The following is a 23224-nucleotide window of genomic DNA, read 5'->3' as shown; positions in this document are numbered from 1 at the left end:
TAATACTATTAATAACGAACGTTAAACCTAGTACAACTAATAACAACCGGTAATACCCATCCTAAGACTGCCGAGTTTGAAAATGAATACTTTTAAATCGAACGTCACTATTAAACCGAACAACACATAACCAAATTATCACTACGAAGCCTAATACCGCTAAGCCCAAATATATGACCAGACCGAGCATTCTATACCGATCGCTCGATTTTCTACAAAACTTGCATAACTTCTCAACCACTTCACAAATTTCATCCAAACCCAGAATATTGCATATAACAGTTCACACCCAAAATCACCGAACATCAAATAATTCAATTTCACATACATGCAACATCATCAAACAACAGTTTCATACATCAAAACTAAGTAATTAAATTAGCTAGCTTCCTTTACCTCTTGACCAGATCGAACAACGATTATTCTTTTCCAGACTTTGCTTCCTCCCCAGAAAATCCCAAGAACACCTATATTTCCCTGATTGGTGAGGAAGGACCACCCAATGGACCAAAATGGAGTTAGAAAGGGGAAAAGAAGTTTGAAGAACACATGCAACCAGTAGACTACCTTGCATGTGACAGAAAACAACTATTCTAAGAAGAGAATGAACTTACCAACTCAGACCAACAACTTGATCAGTGCAAAAATGAAGTCCTTGACACCAGGAAGACTCGGGCGTTGCCTGATTAATGATCGGAAGAAAAAAAGATAAGAATTTGCAGAGAGAAGAAGAAGAAGTTTAGAGAGAATGAGGAGAAAACTGAAATTCAGAAACATTTGGAGAAGAAAGTGCATGTAGGAATGGCTCAAGATTTTTGAAAAAGCTAATTATATCCTAAATCCACTCGGTTCAATCCGATGCACCCATCTGGATTCCACTTTGCTGAATTTAAGGATCTGACATTTATGAATGATGTATGATTTTGAGATCATCTTGAATGATAATGTGTAAACCATGTCATGACTTATGTATTAAGCAAATATCTATAATAAAAATTATTTAACTTTATTGATGGTTTAAATTACGTAAGACATTGATTGATAAATAACTAAATGAGAGTTTATTATCATTAAACTACATGTTGGAGCCTTAAATAATGAATCAAAATATATACATGTTGAAGTCTAGCTAAATAAAGATATATTTTCAATCCACCTGAATTAGTATTTATTAATAAGTTATTATTCTAACTCAATATAGTTAGTTTCATTGTGTTTTTTTTTTTCAATTTATTTAAGCATAATAATGATTTAGTGTGTATATATGATAACAGTTTGCATGGACAAAGAGGAGTGAGAATGGTAACACTGACCAAAGCACAAATACTGCAGAAGGTTTAAAGGAAATAGAAGAAGAGGAAATCAGCAAAAGATTAGCATCAAAAGAAAAGGCTCAATCAAATACATCAAATTCAAGGAAAAGAAAGGGAATACCTTTTAGGGCACCTTTTTATTAGCGATCTTAATTAATTATATCAATGTATTTGCAGAATCTTATTATTCCTTTTTATTGGCTAGAATATTTGATCACTATAGTATGTATATGCACTCATTCACATGTGGGGTTAATTAAATTTTTCTTGTTAAAAATAGGATTATGAATACGAACTATCTTAATGGACACTTTCATAATAAGATACTGAAAATTTAATTATTTTGTTTACTTTTTACAATATTATGTTATGTTCTACATTTTTTTTTTATAAAATGGTCAAATTTAGTATTAGTCAATCTATTATCTCATCCGTAAACAAAAGGTTCATTATCTTTTTCAATTGGATTAGTTTATTTTGTACCATTCTTTTTAACTAATAGGTGTTTTTTTCTGAAAAATTCAAATAAAGAATTGATAATGTGACGAACATCTAAACCACAAATTATTATTTTTTTTAAAAGGGGATTTAAACACCCCAAAGTATATTTCAAAACTTCAAGATTAAACACAAATACTTACATTAAATAAATACGTTAAACTTTAGCTTTACAATTAAAAGATAATTAACATCAAGTCCATATAATTTTAGATATCACTATATTATCTATTTAAGTTTTTATATTTTGTTGAATAACTGAGACAAATGCTTCATTTAATTTAATGAAGAAAAATTTATGAAATGCTTCAATTAACTTGCTGTTCAAATAAATGAAAAAGGTTATTTCTTTGAATCACATGCACTTATTGTTTAACTAAATAGAGTTCTTAATATATGCTTTTACATATAAAAGACATATATTTTATACTTATTTTTTGAAATTCATTAAATTTTAGAGTAAGTAGTGTCGAATAATTTATAAAGTTTCTTTTATAAACTTTTTTGTATTTACATGCCTTTTTCATGTAATTTATTTAAAATTCTTACCTATTAAATAATGTATAATTATTTGTTAATTTAAGTCTATAAATAAATTCGTTTTATTCCTTAAGTATAATGGTATTATTGGTATTTAATTTAAGATGTTATTTATTAACCAATTAACTAACTGATGTTGAAGTTGTGATAGGTTTTTAAATAATTAGATAATAACTATAGATAAAAGGGCTTAACAATATAACAATTAGTTTGAAGGTCACGGCAAAATGTTCAAATAGCAATTAAAATTAATTATCATAAAAGACGACAAATTTTCTGTATATAGTGATTTATATCTATGCGATATTGTAAAAATATTTTATACTATGCACACGTTTTCTTAAGATAATTATGATAACTAAAATATTTTATACTATGCAGATGTTTTCTTAAGATAATTATAATAACTAAATTTAAACAAACAAATAAAAAAGATTAAGTTACCAATAAATAATCCAATTGTCAAATATTTAATTATCTATTTAAAATTTATAGTTTTCAAAATATTAAATCTTTATTCTATCTTCATTCATCAGTTCAAAATTAAAACCCATGATAGTAATAAGTTAATAATTAGCTTTGAGTTATTTGAATAAAGAATTCATTCTAAATCCATGGGATGAGTGAAAAAAAAACAAGTATGTTAAAAATAAAATTAATTAACTGTTTCATTTATATATATATATATATATATATATATATATATATATATATATATATATATATATATATATATATATATATGAATAAGTTAGATTAGATATTATTATAAACTTTGATGTACGAACATCCAAATTTATCAAACATTTATCGTTACATTAATGTTTTTTAAATAAAACAAGACAAAGCGAAAAGAAACCACACTAAACTCATGATGAAGATTATACCTCATAGAACATTAACAAATTATGAAAAACATCAAAATAAATACATGGAGATAGAACACTAAATTACTTATATTGTTTTATGAATTAAAACTAATTTAATTAACTTAATAATATATTGATTTTCTTTACAAAAATATAAAAAATGTTGTACTACATAATATATTAAAAATAAGATATTAAAAACGATAATATATTTTAAATAATAAAACTCATTTACTTTAATATTAAAAATTCAAACATATAAATAAAATTAAATTAAGAGTTTCATTATCTTAAACCTATTATCTAATAGTCTTATATTCTTTCTCTAAGTATCGTTCATTTGTTTGAATAAATAATTTTATCCTTTAAATAAATAATATTTTAAAATTAAAATAATTATTTTATTAAATTTACTTATCTTTTTAAATTACAAAAAATTATTTTAATGTTATTATTTTTTATTATTATTAAAACTGTGAATGTAATATCCCAAAAATATAGCTATAAACTATAATTAAGGGTCCTTACATTTACAATAAAATAGAACAGTTACAGTAAATAAAGCTAACTTACAGTTATCCTAAAATAACCATAAATTAAAACTTTACAGAAACCTATAATAATACAAATCATAAAAGCAGACTGATCGGCCATACAAGAGGTGTATCAACCGAACGGTCCTATACTAAAAGCAAAAACAAATACAAGACTGAACGGTCTTACTCTTAGCGGAAAACCCTCATCTCCTGCCAATGCATGCTCCAGAATATCTTCTGCACACTCTGCTCACACCCAAAGGGTGATCATTGCAAGGACAAGGACGACCGAACGGACAACATGACAAGACAGGAAAATAAGGGTAAGCTAGTGTAATTTAATTAACTTTGTAAACATTCATTTCATACAAACACATAAATCAATCATACTTCTACAGAAATCACACCAACATATTATAACCGACCACTTTCACTTTGACTGTCCGAACTGTATGAATTATGTAGCTACGACGTTCTTGCACTCATGGAAAGATAATCTGGAAAATCATCAGAATTACCATAGCTGAAAACCCAAGCCGCCACACGAGGTTAGCCCTTCATCCCTTACTGTAGTTGGAAACCCAAGTCTACACATGAGTTTAGTCCAATAGTTGGAACCCCAAGCTATACGCAACCAGGCCTCCTGCTATTCTCACCACATGTGCCACCGTTCTCTACTTGAGACTCGGTGACCATTAGAATGTCAGGATGAACGACAGCTTAGTCTGACCATATTCATACTTTCACCACATTGAAACCACCACTGAGACATTCCGCCTTGGAATTCTCTTTCATATCACATTATAAATAACACACCTCATTAACAACATATTTCCTCATCCATAACACATTTAAATAACTTCAAACCGAATAGTAAAACAAACATCACCCTTGAGCACAACCGAACGGAAATATCAACACTTATTATGAACAAAATCGGACGGTAGAACACCTCCCATATGCGAACATGACCGAACGGGATATTGTTCCCTAAAGGTGAACATGACCGAACGTCATGTAAAGAGTGAAACTCAAGCATGAGCCGAACGCTATTAGATTGATCCGAATACTATTGAATTAGACCGAACACTTATTGATTAATGCCGACCACTAGTAGATCATACCGAACACTATTATCTTAGACTAATCACTATAGGCTTAGGCCGAACGCTTAGGGCTTATGTCGAACGTTATAACCAGGCTAAACACTTTAGTTGAACCAAATACTTATTGTGAGACAGAACATCTATAACCAGGCTAATCATTATTCAAAGACTATAACCGAACTGTATTTACTAGACAAAATCCAAAGAATTGACTGAATACTATAGAACATCTATAATTGGACATAATCAAATACTAAAGCTTATAATCAAAATCTAAGAGCTTAAACTGAATACTACGAGCTTACATCGAACACTCTTAGTTTCAATTTCAATTACATAATTTTGGTAATATGATGAGACCGAGTGCTTAGTGCATCACCGAGAACTACTGAAACCGAGTGTTGGCATCTGGTCGAGCACTACCGAGACTGAGTGCTGGCATCTGGCCGAGCACTACCAAGATCGAGCGGTCACTAACAATTACAGTATATGACAGACCGAACGCTATTTTAAATTAAAAATCAACACTAGACCAAGCGGTCATTAACTGAGAATCCACAATAGCAGAACTCAGTTAAGACCGAACATTAGAGAAAAGTCGAACAGTCAATTAAAGACCTTCAGCAAACTACAAAATTCTACAGAATAACTGTAGAATTATGATCACCACCAAACCTTACCAATTTCACTCGGCCATTGAACCATAATCATACAGAAACTCCAAACCTCATGAACATAGCATATAACAGTCCACACCCAAAATCACCGAACATCAAACAATTCAATTTCACATACATGCAACATCATCAAACAACAGTTTCATACATTAAAACTAAGTAATTAAATTAGCTAGCTTCCCTTACCTTATAACTAGACCGAACAACAAGCTCAATTAATCTGCAGAATTGCGAGCACCACACACCAAAATCCTAGAACACCTAAAGCTCACTGATTGAGAAGGAAGAATCACCCCAAGAGACCAAGAAAGTGATTAGAAACGAGAATAAGAAAAATGATGAGCACATGGAACTTGGCTTGCATGTACTAGGAAACATAATTTTCTAGGAAGAGAGTGAACTTACTGATTCTAAAACTTGATTTTTGATCGGTGGAAAACAATGATCTTGACTCCTAAATTGCTTAAACAGTAGCTGGTTGAAGAAAAGAATAAAAGAGGATGAAGAATTTCTAAAGAGAAGGAGGAAAAAAGAATAGGCTTGAGTTTTAGAGAGATACAGATTTCTGAGAAAATGAGATGAGTTGTGGTTTGAGAAATTTTATAAAATGTTAAATCTCTTTTGGTTGAGACATTTGTCCCTCCCTTCTAGGTGTCATTTTCAGAGGTTTGACAATGAACACATGTGTATGTATTTTTACTGCTTTAATAAATAAAATGGATAAGTTAAGTGAAAACAGAAAAATTAATATATATATTTAATTTAATTATTTTTTATATTTAAATAACTCTTATACAGTACTTTTTATTTAGTATAAATTATAGATAAGTAAATATCACCTAGAAACTATTTTTTAGGTGAAAATACACGTATTATATCTTGGGAAAATAATTTTTTATTTGACAATTCATAGTTAGAGTTTATTAGAGTTTAAAATGACTAAACTTTTATAATTCTAGTCTAGAATTTTTCTTGGAAGACTTATGAGTATGCTCACCTCTAAGCACAAATAATTATGATAAACACTAATTTTTATTCGAATAAAAATATGAGATACTTATCATCTTATTACAAGAATATTAGGAAAATTTAAAATGTAAATAATTTCTTAAAAATAAAGAAACTGGATAGCATATTTTCTATTCACCTAACGAAAAAAAAAGAAAATTATTATCTTACATTCTCAAAAGTGACAAGAAAATTATGTGAGCATATTAGTGATGCGAAATGCTGTATTATTTCATTAAGAAAAAGTTGTGTTCATCTTTGATCTACAATTTTATGGTCCCATTAAGTGCTAGAAGATCAACATAATACTGGCTGATCCACCCTTTCATGATCTTTATTTCTTTGTTCCTCATTTCAACCAACCATTCTGGATCACTATGATTTGCATTTGCACCCATAATATCCAAACAGTGAGATCCTGAAAAAGTAACATTCGTCAAAGGTTGAAGTAGGTTTTCAACTTTTTCTTCCTCCAAAAACAAAGTGGGCCAAAGGCCCATTCTACGTAGTTTTTCTATACAATAAGTCTGGTTTGTTGCTTCCTACACCTATCAAATTTGTCTCTTCACACCAGAAAATAAATTTCAAAGTGATGGAAGTGATAGAATGGGAGAAATTTAACAGAACGTAGGAAGCAACAGCACAAAGTGTTGATTTTTTATTTGGAGAAAACTTATAACGATAAAATTTATTTTTATTTTTATTTTTTTAAGTGGGATAAAATGATCATTTGATTCATTTCATGTTGAAAAAATATTCTATTAGAGAGAATTGAAATACAGGAACGAAATTCTAAGTCATACCATTAATTGCATGGATGGCAACAACAGTGTCTGATATGTTCTCCAGAACCCTGAATTTTAATAAAAGATTTATACAAAAGTTGTTCAAGAATATTGTTCTTAAACAATTTACCAAAGTAATTATCATCTAATTTAAATAATTAATTACCCGCCACTGCTGTAAGGGTCTCTTAGTCCATTAGAGAAGATGATGTTGCTACCAAACTTTTGAAGGCTCAACTTTATATTCTGTCATCACCCACCACACAATTAAACACAACCATACGATAATATCAAATTAATCTTATAACTAAAAAATATATTTAACTTTTGATAATCTTCAGAAGAGAAAAGAAAGAAACTTACATGACCACCGTAGTATGTAGTGATCCAATGAGGGCGAGGTGAGACACCATAAAGTTTCTTGCAGTCATTGGCAAAACTCTTGAAGCTAAAAGGATCAGGTTGGAACATGGAGTTGTTTCCTATGCCTATGGGTATCACAATTTCGCTACATGTCTGAATAAATGCACACAGAAGTTCACATTAGCGACTAGAATATATAATAGTACGAATAAATATTACAAGACAAAAGTGAAAAGAAAAAAAAAGAATTAAAAGTTAGAATAAGATTTTAGTAAATTTACAGTGAATATAGCTGATATATATGATGAGTTTATTAAGTTGCAAGCTCACGCAACCAACATGTATTAAATAATTACGTTTTTAAAATAAAATAAAAGAGATCTTTAAATAAATAAGGAACATTGAGTTTTAAATATCTTATTCTTAAATTAAATGTTTGTTTGTTATTTTAGATGGTCTAAAATATTTCTAGACAGTATCATGGTCTATGACTTACTTAGACAATCTCTAACATAAGACGGTTTGATATTAGAAGTTTCTATTTGACTATTTGTCTTCTTATTTTTTTTTTATATATTTTGTGTCAATGCTTTGTACACTACTCAACATATAAGTAGTAAATTTTCTTATTTTACTTTCTTCCTTATCTTTTCTTTGCTTCTTGTTTCACTGTGACCTATTACTACATAATGTATTCAATATAGATTTCCCATTTGTTTTTGCTAAATCACATCACATTAATAATGTATCTTCTAATTATCCATGGCTATCTACAGCCATTAGGGTCTCCATCTTTTATGTTACAAGAAGAAAAACCCATATACTTCTAATTTGAATGACTTAAACCAATTCAACTTAAAAGCCCATTTGTTCAAAGATGTGGACATTTTTTAAAAGCACAGTCCACACATATTTTTAAAAGTAGGGAAAATTGATTTTACAAAGTTCCCCCACATACTGAAAGTGAAAATGATTTTTGTGTGTGTTATAATCTGTTATTTAGAAATAAAATGATAAAAGAAAAAAGAATAATTGAAAGAAAATTGATGCAATGATCTTTACCTGCCATCTCCAACCCAGAGTTGTCTCAGATACATTAGAAGGAGCATTAACTTTGCAAGTGGTGTTTCCCCTTAAAGCTACCACCCCTGCATATATCTTACTCAATATATCACTCCCAAATGAACCTTTATCAATGCCACCACAAATCACTGTAACAGGATATCTTGGTGGATGATTGTATTGAGCAGCAGAAGCGTACATATTTTCCAGGTATTCTTTCAAATCAGAAGACTTGTTTAAGGGTCTGTAACAAGTAAATTTCAATATTATTTTCATGAATTTCAGGCAACAGAAGAATCTTACAAAGACACGTTTAAGTGTTAAAAAAATGAATTTTTAAACCTAATTCAAGCTCACAGATAAATAAACAAAGTGTTTATACCTGCAAGTGTTGAATCTCTGGCTAAGAAGGGAAAGACCCTTTGGCTGAGAAGCTACACTGTCAATTTCAGACCACGACTGCAATATAGTTTGATAGCATGTTTCACTGGCTTCCTGCATAAACCAACTCGTCATTATTAAGTCAATTTTTTTATGGTATATTTTATGATAAAACTAAATAAAGAAAGAAAATATTAAAATCAAAACATGGTAAATTACTCTATAATCCCTTGAAACAACAGAGTAGTAACCATCTTGTGGTGTAATATCATCAAAGTAGAGGATTGGAGCTGATGAGGCCAGAGCACCAATGGCCATGTGAGGATATTTGAGCCTAAACCACGAAGCAAGCACTGCATGCGATATAATAAACAATATCAGTAACATTCATAGGAATAAACAGCAGTAACATGAGTGAGAACACTAAGAATGTTTGAGGGACTAACTTCCACCATATGATCCTCCAATCACAATCACCGGGGAATTTGGTGCATGCAATGTCTTCTTAACATGTATGAGAACTGATGCATAATCTGCTATAGCTTGAGCTGAGTTGAAATATCCAATGGTGCTTGCATTCTTAAATGCTTCTTCCCTTGATCCAAATGGTACTGATTTCCCATAATAACGGTGCTGATGAGGAAATTAAGGGTTGCTATCTGTCAAACTCAATGTATATATATATACCTTTGAATATTGAAAAAAGAAAAGTGTTATATAAAATTGAATACCTCTATGTATACCAAGAGAGCATTAAAGGAAGCAGCGTTATCAGTGAGGAATGCTATGCCTTCTGGGGAATAATCTATTGCTTCTTCTGCACCAAAATAGGCAAATATTGGAGCACTAGAATTGGCACCACCCCAATACTTGAAATTGATGAGATATCTTTGTTGAAAAGTTTTGTAACTTTGGGGCCTATAGTTGAAGTGATCGAGAAGCTGTTTGTAGTAAAATGTGTTAATGTTATCTGTAGAAGTTTTTGCATCAAAAGTTGCAGGGTGGTGCAAGCTTGTATCCCATGTAGGAATGGGGCTCAACCTTGGAATTTTCACAGAATGTGTTGAAGTGAAATACATGAGAAAAGTGAAAAGAAGGCATTGAAACAGCAAGAGGTGGTGGTGTTCCATTTCAACAAAGGAAAATATCAGTGTCTTGAGGATCTTTCCTATTTCAGATACCAAGTGAATATTTTCTAGTATATATATACTTGATAATCTATACTATTGTTTCTTCTTCTTTTTCACATTTTTTATTTTTATTTTTATCCTTTAAATAAATACTTTTTTAAAATTAGAATAATTACTTAAAGTGATATTTTTTATTTCAACGTTCTTTTAGATTTAATCATTTTAAGCTTAAAATAATTATATATAATAAAATTATAAAATTATTTATATTTATCTTCTATAATTATAATAATAATATTAAATTTATTATTTTTTGTTATTATAGAAAAAGTAGACACGTACACGTAACATATATATTTTCATTAACATTGAGAATATAAATTATAAAATTAAAATATATCTTGATATGATATGTAATTTCCAAAACATGTATTATTGAGATATATATTTGGACCACTGAATTAAATATGATTAGTGATCACTGAGAGGTTATAAGATGGATTTAATAAATAATCAATTTCATTAAAATGAATTTGAATAATTTTGATATTATTTTCAAAAGTAAATTGTAAATATAATTTTAATTTTATAAAATCAACGAATAGGTAAGGTTTTTAATTTACTACAAAATTATTTTATTTCTAATTAATATAAAATTTATAACATAACTTATTTTATCTTTAAATAAAAATAATATTTTAAAAAAATAATAATGACAAGGTTTTGAAAACTAAGTTGTCTTTGTCGTACATTTTTAATAATAAGTATAATTTTGAAAAATCATATAAAACTTTTTGGTCTAATTTAAAATCTTTTTTGTAAGACCCATGAAAAATATTTATAGTAAATTTTAGTATTTTATTAGTAATAATAATTTTAATGGATAGAAAAATATAAATTTTGGATATAAAATTATAGTAATTTTATAAGGAGAGGTTAAAATTTTTGATAACTTATTTAGTATTTTTTTTTTTTTTTTTAAGAAAATCGAATAGTAAAAAGTGAATAGTGAATAGTAAATAGTAAAAAGTAAATAGTAAATAGTAAAAAGTAAATAGTAAAAATAAATTTTCAGCATTTGGATTCCTTAGCATGGAAGAAAGTAGTAGGTAGAAATTAGGATCAGATTTGGTGAGAAAGTGATTGAAATATTATTTTTAAATAATATTAAAATAATAAATAATATTAAAATATTAAGGAATAGTAAATTTTTTTTTTACTATAAATAGCCATGGGAGGGAAGGGTATTTGGCACCAAGAGAAGAGGAATCAAGTGAGAGCTTGAGAAATAGAGAAGAAAGAGTTAGGGAGAAATTTTTAGTTGCAAGAAGAGTAGAGGTTCTGAAGGGTTTCGGGGGAAACAAATTCGGAGCAGGAGATTAAGTCTGGAATAGAGGTAAGGGGAGCTAATCCTTCTTGTATATGATTTTTATCCATGTTATGATAATGAATATGAGTTGTGAGTATGTTAAAATTTTGGTAATGGTAGTTATCTATTCACTTATATAAATTTAGTTTTTTATGATTATAATTTTCTTATTTTCGAGTTAGTATGGTAAAACTTTTCTTTTAATTATTTTGACCGTTCAGATTTGTAAGTAAATGTCTGGGCTTAGGAAAATTAGTTCCGCATTTTGAGTATAACCAAAAACCACTTAAAATTCTGCACCTGAGTTACCTCGGTAAAACCTCAATATCTATCTAGTTAACCGTTGGATCAACCTGAAATTTTAATATGTAGTTTATAACAAATAGTGAATTATTGTGACCATTCAGATTTGAAATCGGAATTACAGATTTATAGATATTAATTTCGTATCTTCTCAGGGATCTCAATATTGCTTAATTTCTATTTTTTTTATATATCTATATTAAATTTCGGTGTTAATATTATATGCTGTTGTTTTAAATCTGTAAATAAGAAATTTGTTAAAAACTAGTTGAGGAACGCTTTGGCTAAGGAAAGATTTGGTACTTAAGTTGTCCATTGTGACGCACCTCTCTTTCCTGGAAGTTTACTCGACAAGTTTTTAACTTAAATCCTATTGAACAGATTATGTACTGTTAAATTATTGTGCAATATATCTGGTTGGAATGGAAATGTCTGATGAATTCATGTTATTGTGGTAGATATGGAATTATGAATTATAATTGTGATGATTGCATTTTATTATATTGGATTTGAATTTATGCATCTGAACATGTATGAGTATTACAGGGAGATGTCGTAAGGGTATAATATGAGTTGAGGAATGTGAGTATGGTATGAGTCTCGCGGAGAGATTCTGTAATGTCATGGTATGTGTATGAGGATTGTGGTGAGATTTCGTAATGAGTTAAGGAATGTGAGCATGGTATGAGTTTCGTGGAGAGATTCAGTTATGGTATTTATGTATATGTTGATGTTGAGGGTCCCGTAGTTGGAGGTTATCCTGATACTCTAATAATGATTCAGTCTCAAGTAGAGAATGATGAAGTATGTGGTGAGAGGGGCAGGAGGTCCTGGTCTATGTGCCGGTTTAGGACATAGTGAGGGGACTAACCTTGTGAATGGTATGGAGGGCAGAATGTCCTGGTCTATGTGCCGGTTTAGGACATAGTGAGGGGACTAACATTATGAATGGTATGGAGGGCAGAATGTCCTGGTCTATGTGCCGGTTTTGGACATAGTGAGGGGACTAAGAATGACATCACAAGTGAAAAACCTTCCGTGATCGCTCATCAACATATCGTTGGGATAAGTGCCTATTGAATATCGTTGGGATAAGTGCCTATTGAATATCGTGGGGATAAGTGCCTATTGGGTATTGTGGAATGAGTGTTTATTTGGGTATTGTGGGATGAGTGTTTATTGGGTATTGTGGAATGAGTGTTTATTGGGTATTGTGGAATGAGTGTTTATTGGGTATTATGGAATGAATGTCTATTGAGTATTATGGTATTTATTGGGTATTGTGGGACGAGTGTCTAATAGGAATTGGGGTACGATGGTATGAGGGTGTCTGACATAATTATTATATGATGTTTGTATCAAAGTAATTATGCATGTCTTATAAATGATTTGTTGCATGTTAGCTCACCCTACTTGTTTGTGTTTTGTGTTTGGGTATGTGCGATGATCGTATAATTCGTTATACGGGAGCAGATGAAGGAATGTCGCCTCACATAGTACCAAGGAAAGAGGAGTCGAAGAACTATAATTAGAATCTTTTTACATGTATAGACTTATATCAACTAAGAAATTTTAAAGGGTGAGATTACGGAATGTTACCGTAAATGTAATGTTAATTATCAAGTGTGAAAAGTTGGGATGTTACATTAACGTGAGAATTTGGGATGTTACATTTTTAGAGTTAACCAAAGTTCTTCTTAGGGACTATTATAACTTCAGAAAATCCAAACTTTCTACTAGATTTTTTTATTTTAAAAAATGTTCACAAATTACATGGTCCTTATAAATAAGATATGTTGTGATAAGCATTTTTCTTTCCGAGCAAACACATAGGACCAATTTAGTGCGTTGATATGTTGAAAGCTTTATGCACCAAGAAACTGAGAATTAAAGTAGACGGGTGATGGATAAGGCACTAACTGAACGCGCTTTCAAAATATAAGATTACTCTCTCTTTTTTAGTCTACAATTTTGACCATGGAAATGTTAGTTATGTTTTTGGAACCTAGTGTAACACGACATGCATAAAAAAAAGTAAGATTCACTTTATTTAACTTTAAAAAAATATATTTTAAATTATTTATAAATTTATAAATACGTTTAAAATAATTTTTTTATAACAAAATTTCATTCCTTTAAAATTTTAAACTTTATATATATATATATATATATATATATATATATATATATATATATAAAAGTGTATCAAATTTTAAAGAACAAAAAAATCTTCATTCATAGAAAAAAAAGACATACTTTAAACAAAGAAATATTTTAATAATTTTTAATTTAAATAAGCTGATGACTGGTGATAGTTGTAATCCCAACATAAGAGTTCTCCCAACATAAGAGTTCTGAGTAAAAAACATCTCTAAAGATAAACTAATATTTCTAAAATTTAAAAACGAAATTTAATAACAATCAGAAGGAAAAAAAATAACAGAGTCCTCCAATCAAAAATCAACATCAATCTCATCAATTATTTTGTTATTAAAGTGAGAAACAAATAAACGAACCATGCAAGAGCAGCAAATTAGGATGTTGCATATTGCTTTGTGGGTAAGATAGAGGATGAAGATGTGAGAGAAACAAATTGGATAAGTAAAAAATGTGACTTAAGGTTAGATGAGTGTTTCTAATTTTTTTATTTTAAATTAAAAATAAAAAATATTTTAAAGTATGTTTTTTAATAAATGGAAATTTTTTGTCTTTTAAAACTTGATACACTTTACTAAAATGAACCAACTAAAAAACTTTTATATATATATATATATATATATATATATATATATATATATATATATATATATATATATATATATATATTTGTCCACTTATCTTAAATAATTTTTTATTATTATGTTCCATTGTTAATGACACAATGTATTAAGATAGACCAATTATATTTTTTATTGAGGTAAAATTCTATCTTCTACTATTTTTTTTTCTTTTATTCATATGTGAGAGTTTTATATTTAATATATATGTAACAATTAGGAGATAAAGGTTTTTCTAAGATTTGAATGAGTAGCGAGGTTGATTTGAATAAGTAGTGAGGTTGATTTTATAGATTGAAGCTTTCGAAATTGTTTAAAGGTTTTAAGACTTTTTTGCCTTAAAATTGTTATTTTTTATTAAAAAAAAAACCTCAAAGTTGAGTATTGAAGAGCTGAATTAATATTTATAGATATTTAAAATGTTGGAGTTGTTAATGATGTTATTATTTGTATTTATGCTAATTTTAACTTAATTTGATGATTGACTAATCATGTTTAGTTTGAGTTATTTTATATACCATTTTTTAATGGAAAAGAGGTCACTGTTGTGATTAAAATATATTGTTAAGTTAGATTTGGTGGTTCATTTTACACAAGATAGATCAAGGTAAATGAGTACCTACATTCTTATTAGACGTAGAAATTTTTATATTAGGAAGAATCTGAGAAAAACCATCATTAATGTGATATGAATTAATTAAAAATGAGTTGGCTACGAAAAAACAACATACGTTACTTTTAATCTAAAATTTTAAAACTTTGTTTATAAGTTTATTTTCTTTGTATATTATTTTACTTTTTTCATTTTTAATTAACGTATTACATTTATACTTAAATATATAAAGCTATTACATATTAATTTTTATGTAAATTTAAATATTATATATATATATATATATATAATTTAATAGATACATTTATTCTTTTAATAATTGATATAAGATAATAATAATACGTTAAGTATATTAATGAACGTGGGTTGAGTTAGTAGCATTTGAATTTCATGTTTAGATTGAATCTCTTGGTTTGAAATGACTAATTGATTTTTGACTAAATATGTATACAAGCCTTCCAAACTCCAAAGTATGATATAAGTGGATGATGATTGTTTTGATTGACATTTATCAAGTTTAGGTAGAACCATCATCGTTAACTTTTGTGTAAAATTAGTTTGTAAAATTGAACTGTGATTGAATTTTTGTGATTGAATTTTTGTAATTAACATATTGATTGATAAGGAGTTATATAAATTTTTGGATTTTTTTTTTAAACTTGACTAATATTTAATTTCTTGAAGATGCCTTTTTGCAGTTATATGATAATTTTTGAAGGAAATATATCATTTTCACCCTTAGGAAAGGATTTTTACAAATTAAATGTGAAATTCGAAACTTTGCTTAAACAAATGATAGTTTAACACTGGTTAAGTTAATTATGTTTATCTTACAATTTTATAATAGGTTTAATAACTTATTTTGTCTCCATTTTTGGAGTTGTCAATTAAGTCTCTTCTTTTAAAAAAATGTCAATTGTATCCCTACTTAGTAAAATTTGTCTCAATCAAGTCCCTTCCGTTAAGTACACAGACACGTCGTTAACTTTTTTTCTCTCCCCTCTGCTCCAACAACAGTATTTATCAGACCTATATTCAGGTCCTTTTCTTTTGTCTTTGGATTATGTTCAGAAACATCGTCAGGACTTTTTTAACTATATAATATCATATTTATTACTTAAAAAATTAAATAAATATATTTAAAAAGTGATTTCTTTTTTATACAGCATACCAAAATAAATCTTAAAGCATAAAAGACAGTTGAGAAAAGCAAAAACCATGAATGTTATTTTAGTGATTTGAAGTTCACATGTCTCCTTTTTAAAATAATCCAACCTGGAAAAGCAAATGGTAACATCCAATGCTATCTCTTTCAAATTAATTTTGTAGTTCATGCACATGTTGGAAATGTTGGAAATTCAATCGACAAAATTTAAATTTAATTTTGGAGAATAAATTGGAAAAAGGGTTGCAGGAGTAGTTCCTAATCCATGGTAGTGTATTTTTTTCTTGAAAAGAAGCTTAAGGTTGGAAGAAAAAGTGGTTGTACGGGAAACACTACATTTATAGTAGTGTATTTTTAATTATGTTTTTAAAATTTAAATATAATTTTATTTTAATTTCATTAAATTTGATTATGGTAATTATAATTTTTTTAGATAAATAATCGATTTAGTACCATCAATATTAATATATTTTATTTTTAATGTAATAAATAATTATAATTAAAATTTTAGTAGAAAATTTTATTTTTATTAATTTTGTTTGAATTCTATTGATCTAATTGAATTGTTACATATATTATTAAAGCCAAAAAATATATATTTATTAAAGGTAAAATTAGTATTAATATATAATTAATTTATAAAATATATTTTTTATTTTATAAATTTAAAATAATTAGTGATTGTTTCAAAATTAACTAATTATTAATATGTTAATAATGATTATTTTTTAATAAACTCACTTACTAAATGCATGCTTAATTATATTGATCATAAAATTTAAACAAAAACAATAAAATTATTAAAAAATTAAATTTTTAAATTTTAATTTTAGAGTAATTAAGAAATAAATACCTTTTAAAAAAATTATAAACTCACTTATTTTAAAGGAATTAAAAATATATATTTAGATTTATTTTTAATCAATTTTTCAAAAATTTTCTTTTAATTAGCAAGACTTTCAATTTATTTTAATTATAATGTAATACAATTAAAAAAATAAGAGTGTAAATATAATTCAGTGAAGTATAACTCTAATTTTTATTTATAACTAATTTTTCTGACTTCAATACTCAGTGAAGTATATTAAATTTTACTGGGAAAAGTACAATAATTTTGATTTCTGTGAAATATAATTCATTGTTTTTTATCATCCTTCTCACGTATAATTAATATAGTTTTTTTATTGGAGAGAAAACTTGAATTAAACTGAATTTAATTGCATCACTAATCACCAAATGCTGCAAACACTGATAAAAAAACTGATGTGTTCAGAAAATCAGAGGAAAGAGAATAAAAAGTTTTTGCCAGATCATCAATCCTTAACTCCGTTTGTTTCTATTTAACGGAAGAGACGAAATTGACGCAAAATTTATTAAATGAGGACCAAGTTGATACTTTTTTAAAATCAGGAATCAAATTGACATAATCGAGCAAAACTGGGGAGGCTATTAAAATACTGTCAAAATGGATTGGAACTTGTGAGTTAACTTAATCTATTATGGATTTAGACTGGGTTAGTGAGAATAAAATGAAATTTTGATATTAGTTAATTTTGAATCTGACTCACTAAAAATTTGGTTCACTAAGGTTGAACTCCGTGATGAGTCATATTGACTCGTTAATTCACCCAATTTTTAATATATCTAATTTTGTTTTTTGTTTTTGCTTTTAAATTATATTTGGATTATATTTAAAGTTTAAAATAGTTTTGAATTGTATTATATATTTTTTTAATTGTTTTTAAAATTAAATATAATTTGAGATTGAAATTTATTTAAATTGGAATTAAAAAAATTGTTATTATTTTTTAAATTTAAAAAGAACTTAACATTAAGTAAGTAAGTCAATAAATCAATCATTTAATTTACTAACTTATGATAAATCAAATTGAATTTGAATATTTTTAACTCGATGAATCGAATTGATTTGACTTAGTAAGTAACTAACCAGAATCACTAGGTCAAAATAACCCAATTCACAGTCAATAAATAAGACTAGTTTGTAAATAAATAAACTTCATTTTGTTTTATTAAGTTTACTTTTCCTGTCAAGAAACAATAACAACCTGTAAAAAGAAACAGAAGAAATTGGTAATAAAACAAAAAATCTTAAGTGTTGTTTTCTAATCTTTCTTTCAAATTTTTTTATTTGTTTCTAATTGATTAAATTCCATAATAAAATCAGTATATTAATAAAACACAAATGAACTACAGAGAAGTTTCAAACAAAGTCATAATATATACACATAAAATAGATTTAGTTCCTTTATTTGGTTAAACCCATAATTTTGTTTCTCTAATTCTATCTAATATATAAATATTTAATCATTTTTATATTTAAATAATTAGGTCTACGATTTAATTACATAAAAAAAATAAAAATAATAAAAGAAATAGAACATTTGTAAAATTTAGATAAAGAATAATGATTAGACTAAAATTATAAAGCTTTTAAATAGAGAAATACAAGCTCTCCGTCATGGAAGAATCAAAATTACAAATAAACAAAATAAGTTATTAACATAAATACAAATTTTTAATGCACATAAATAAAATATCCAGCCACACCGACCATGAATGGTAACATATCCATCATCGTGATGTAATGGTGTAAAAATTGTATATAAAATAAGTGAAAAAAAAAAGGAGTTTATTTATATTTTTATTAGCTACTTTTCTTGAGTTCCACGCATTTGTATGGTTGCTTTGTAATCATTTACCTTTAAACATCCTTCTACTTGTAATAATGCCATGGCAGCATGAAAATTTCACTGTACAACAGGAGAAATAAAAAAGTAAAAAAAAATAATAATAATACAATAACACACTTTACATTTACTTCACAAATAATATAAAAATAAAATAATTATATAAAAATAAATTTTATATTTTTCCAAAAAAATCAAATAAATGTAAAAGTTTATGTATATTAAAATATAATTTTTAAAATAAAAATAAGAGTATGTGAATCTTAATAATTTAAAATAATTTATGATTTTCTCTTTCAAACACTTCAGCTTTATTTTACTCGTCATTTTTCTCTAAAATTTTCTTATTAAATAAATCATTAAATTTAATTTTTATACAGTGTTTGAAATTTGTTTTAATAAATTTAATTAGCAATTTAATTTTTTTTTATAGACTATGAAGAAGTTTCACATGTAAGCATCATTCTGGGAAGGCGTGAAATGTGCTAAGAGCATGCCTGTCATATCATACTGAATGGATATAGACATAATGAAGCATGACCTCTGCAATCTCTTCTTTGAAGATAAGCTAAAGATAAATGAATAAAAGTTATTACAATAGAAAAATTATGAATAATTATTTTTTCATATTTTTTTATTATTTAATAATATTAAATCTTAATTTATATAGATAGATACAAAGAAGATGATTTGAAAGTAATGATAAGAAAGGTAATTTTAAATAGTTAAAAGACTTAATTAATGTTACTTCTTGGTAAAGTGTGTGAAAACACGTTTTCTAAAAAGATGCCTTTTTTATGACAAAAAATGGTGGTGCACGTGTTCCAAGAAGATTCATTTGTCTTTATTATGCATGTTTGCTTTTATTTGAAGTGTGAACTAAAATGGTTACTTGTATACTTTTCTTCTCTAACTCCATCAATATCAAAATTTATACCTTTAACTTTAAAAAATATTTATAGATTATGTTGGAAGTCTTAGATACAAAGCCAAATTATAATATATAAGTTATGTGTAAATTTCACTTTATAAACTATAATATTCTATAATCTCACACTTGATCATTCATAATTAATATATCATAGCATTACATTTAAGGTAACATCCCATGATCTCATACTTGATAATTCATAGTTGATATATATATATATATATATATATATATATATATATATATATATATATATATATATATATATATATATATATATATATATATATATATATATATATATATATGTTTTAAACTCAGATTTCAACTACAAACTCATAAATATAACTCAAATTCTTCTAATTTATTTTTCTATCTTTTTCTTCATTGGCATTGAATCAGACGACATTCCTTCATCTGTTCCCGTATAACGAATTATACGATCATCGCACATACACAAACACAAACAAGTAGGGTGAGCTAACATGCCACAATTCATCTATAAAACATGCATAATTACTTTGATACACTCAACAAACATCATATAATAATTATGTCAGACACCCTCATACCATCATACAGCAATCGCACCATAGATATTCATCCCATCATACCACAATTCCTAATAGACACCCATCCCACAATACCCCATAAACATTCATCCCACAATACTCAATAGACACTCATTCCACAATACTCAATAGACACTCATCCCACAATACCCCATAAACACTCATCCCAAAATACTCAATAAATACTCATTCCACAATACCCAATAGACACTCATCCCACAATACCCAATAGACACTCATTCGGATGATACGTTGACGAGCGGTCACGGGAGGTTATGCACTTGTTATGACTTCTACTTCTTCTTACAAATACACTTCCAAAATACTCCATACCATCCACAAGGTTAGTCCTCAACACTATGTCCAAAACCGGCACATAGACCATGACCTCCTGCCCCTCTCACCACATAATTCATCCTTCTCTACTTGAGACTGGATGATTATTAGAGTATCAGGATAACCTCCAACAATAGGACCCTCAACATCAACATATACACAAATACCATATCATTACAGAATCTCTCCACGAGACTCATACCATGCTCATATTCCTCAAATCATATTATACCATTATAAAATCTCCCCATAATACTCATATCATGTTCAGATGCATAAATTCAAATCCAATATAATAAAATACAATCATCACAGAAATCATACAAAATGAATATATCACAAAATAAATTAACAATACTAAAATATCACCATAAATGGTCACCGGAGAAGAATCAAATGTTTGACGAATCAAACTCACCATAAACGCCAGTACATATGACTAGTCACAACTTACTGGATTTGATCAGGGCTGCTCTATGATCAAGGATGTACCAACTCCGGTTTTTAAGATTCCTCTATCCTACCATCACAATTATAATTCATAATTCCATATCTACCACAATAACCTGAATTCATCAGAAATTTTCATTCCAACAAGATATATTGCACAATAATTTAACAGTGCATAATCTGTTCAACAAGATTTAAGTTAAAAACTTGTCAAGTAGACTTCCAAGAAAGAGAGGTGTGTCACAATGGACAACTTAAGTACCAAGTCTTTCCTTAACCAAAGTGTTCCTCAACTAGTTTTAACAAATTTCTTATTTACAGATTCAAAACAACAACATATAATATTAACACAGAAATTCAATATAGATAGATATATAACAAGCACATATGTTTTTCATTAACAGTATTCACACAAATTTTTAAGACATGAATAGTAATAAAACAATATTAAATCATAATATAAAAGCTTAGAGAGGTTAGCTCCCCTACCTCTATTCCAGACTTAATCTCTTGCTCAGAATTTGTTTTCCCGAAAACCCTCCAGAACATCTACTCTTCTTGTAATTAAAAAATTCTTCCTAACTCTTTCTTCTCTATTTCTCAAGATTTCTCACTTGATTCTTTCTCTCTTTGTGCAGAATAATCTCCCCTCTCATCGCTATTTATAGTCCAAAATTTTTACTATTTAACAATTTTTTAATATTATTTATTATTTTAACATTATCTTATTATATTAATATTTTAATCACCACTTGACATATTTGATCCCTCAATAATGCCTTCAAACGTGGAGTGCTTATCAACTATCAATATTTTAATTTTTTTTTTTAAACAAAAAGGTAGAAAAGAGCTTGAACCCATGTTCTTGAAATCACCACAATTTTCTACCATTTAAGTTACCAAAATTTCTTATTTAGCTTTCCACATTTTATTTTTACATAAACTTATTATATTTTTCATTTACAAAGAAATTTATTACTACTAGTAATAAAATTGTTACTATTAAGGTAAATATTTTTCATGGGTCTTACACAAGCCGATTTTGTGGGGTTGAGTTAGACTTAAAACTTTATTTTTCAAGTTTTATAATTAAAATAAAAATTATGAAAAAAAATAATTTCTAAATTGTATATTTAAATTATTTTTTCTTGAGTTCATCTATAGCACATTCTATAAAGTGTGATATGAGAAAGAAAATAGAGGAGAACGCTGGAAAGAAAAATATTAAGAGAAAATGTAAAAAAAAAAATCATTCAGAAAATTTAAAACATATTTGTTCCACAAGATATTATATCTATTTTGGAAAGTTTATTTCAGAAATTCAATTTCAAAAATTTTGTTTAGAAATCATTTCACACTTTCTAAAAATTTCATTTCAAAAATGTTATTCTAAAAATTATGAAAAACTTGTTTCGAAAAAATTTCAGAATATGTAATGTGACACCCGGGCACTAACGAGGGCGGGGAGTGATCGCCGGTGCAAGAGGCACGAAGTGTAAGAAACACAAACAAAGAGTGGCTCTTGACAGGCTTCCAGTGGAAGGGACACATGAATGAATCGAACATACACCGGAATGAGAGAGATCTAGAGACTGTATAGGTATGAGACTATACAGTTGAAAGATAGCTTAAAGACATTGATTTGGCTACTCATATCACCAAAATACATTTATTTTTTGGTAGCCTAACCCATAAGAACTTCATGGTTAAGCGTGCTTAGCTTGGAGTAATT

At 27.6% G+C, this 23224-nt stretch overlaps 1 protein-coding gene across 1 annotated transcript; it reads right to left on the bottom strand.

Moving 5' to 3' along the window:
* Positions 1 to 6681: 6681 nt before the first annotated feature.
* Positions 6682 to 10293, bottom strand: LOC108333704 (uncharacterized). Its single transcript, XM_017569182.2, has 9 exons — positions 9870 to 10293; positions 9585 to 9771; positions 9358 to 9491; positions 9140 to 9252; positions 8758 to 9001; positions 7696 to 7848; positions 7499 to 7578; positions 7351 to 7400; positions 6682 to 6965 (listed from the first exon to the last, which is right to left on the bottom strand). Exons 1-9 carry the CDS (start codon positions 10266 to 10268, stop codon positions 6811 to 6813), a joined length of 1515 nt encoding a protein of 504 aa, XP_017424671.2. The 5' UTR covers positions 10269 to 10293; the 3' UTR covers positions 6682 to 6810.
* Between the last annotated feature and the right edge of the window lie 12931 nt (positions 10294 to 23224).

The sequence above is a fragment of the Vigna angularis genome, chromosome 11 (assembly GCF_016808095.1).
Source record: "Vigna angularis cultivar LongXiaoDou No.4 chromosome 11, ASM1680809v1, whole genome shotgun sequence".
NCBI lineage: Eukaryota > Viridiplantae > Streptophyta > Magnoliopsida > Fabales > Fabaceae > Vigna > Vigna angularis.
Note: the sequence above shows the minus strand (reverse complement) of the source record. Positions and strands in the feature narration are given on the sequence as shown.

Bases quoted from the DNA above. Each gene is read 5' to 3' on its own strand.
- LOC108333704 (XM_017569182.2), bottom strand. From the start codon at position 10,268: ATGGAACACCACCACCTCTTGCTGTTTCAATGCCTTCTTTTCACTTTT. The intron at 7,849-8,757 runs GTAAAGATCATT...GCATTTATTCAG, and splicing joins CTCTGGGTTGGAGATGGCAG to ACATGTAGCGAAATTGTGAT. The intron at 7,579-7,695 runs GTAAGTTTCTTT...GGGTGATGACAG, and splicing joins CTACATACTACGGTGGTCAT to AATATAAAGTTGAGCCTTCA.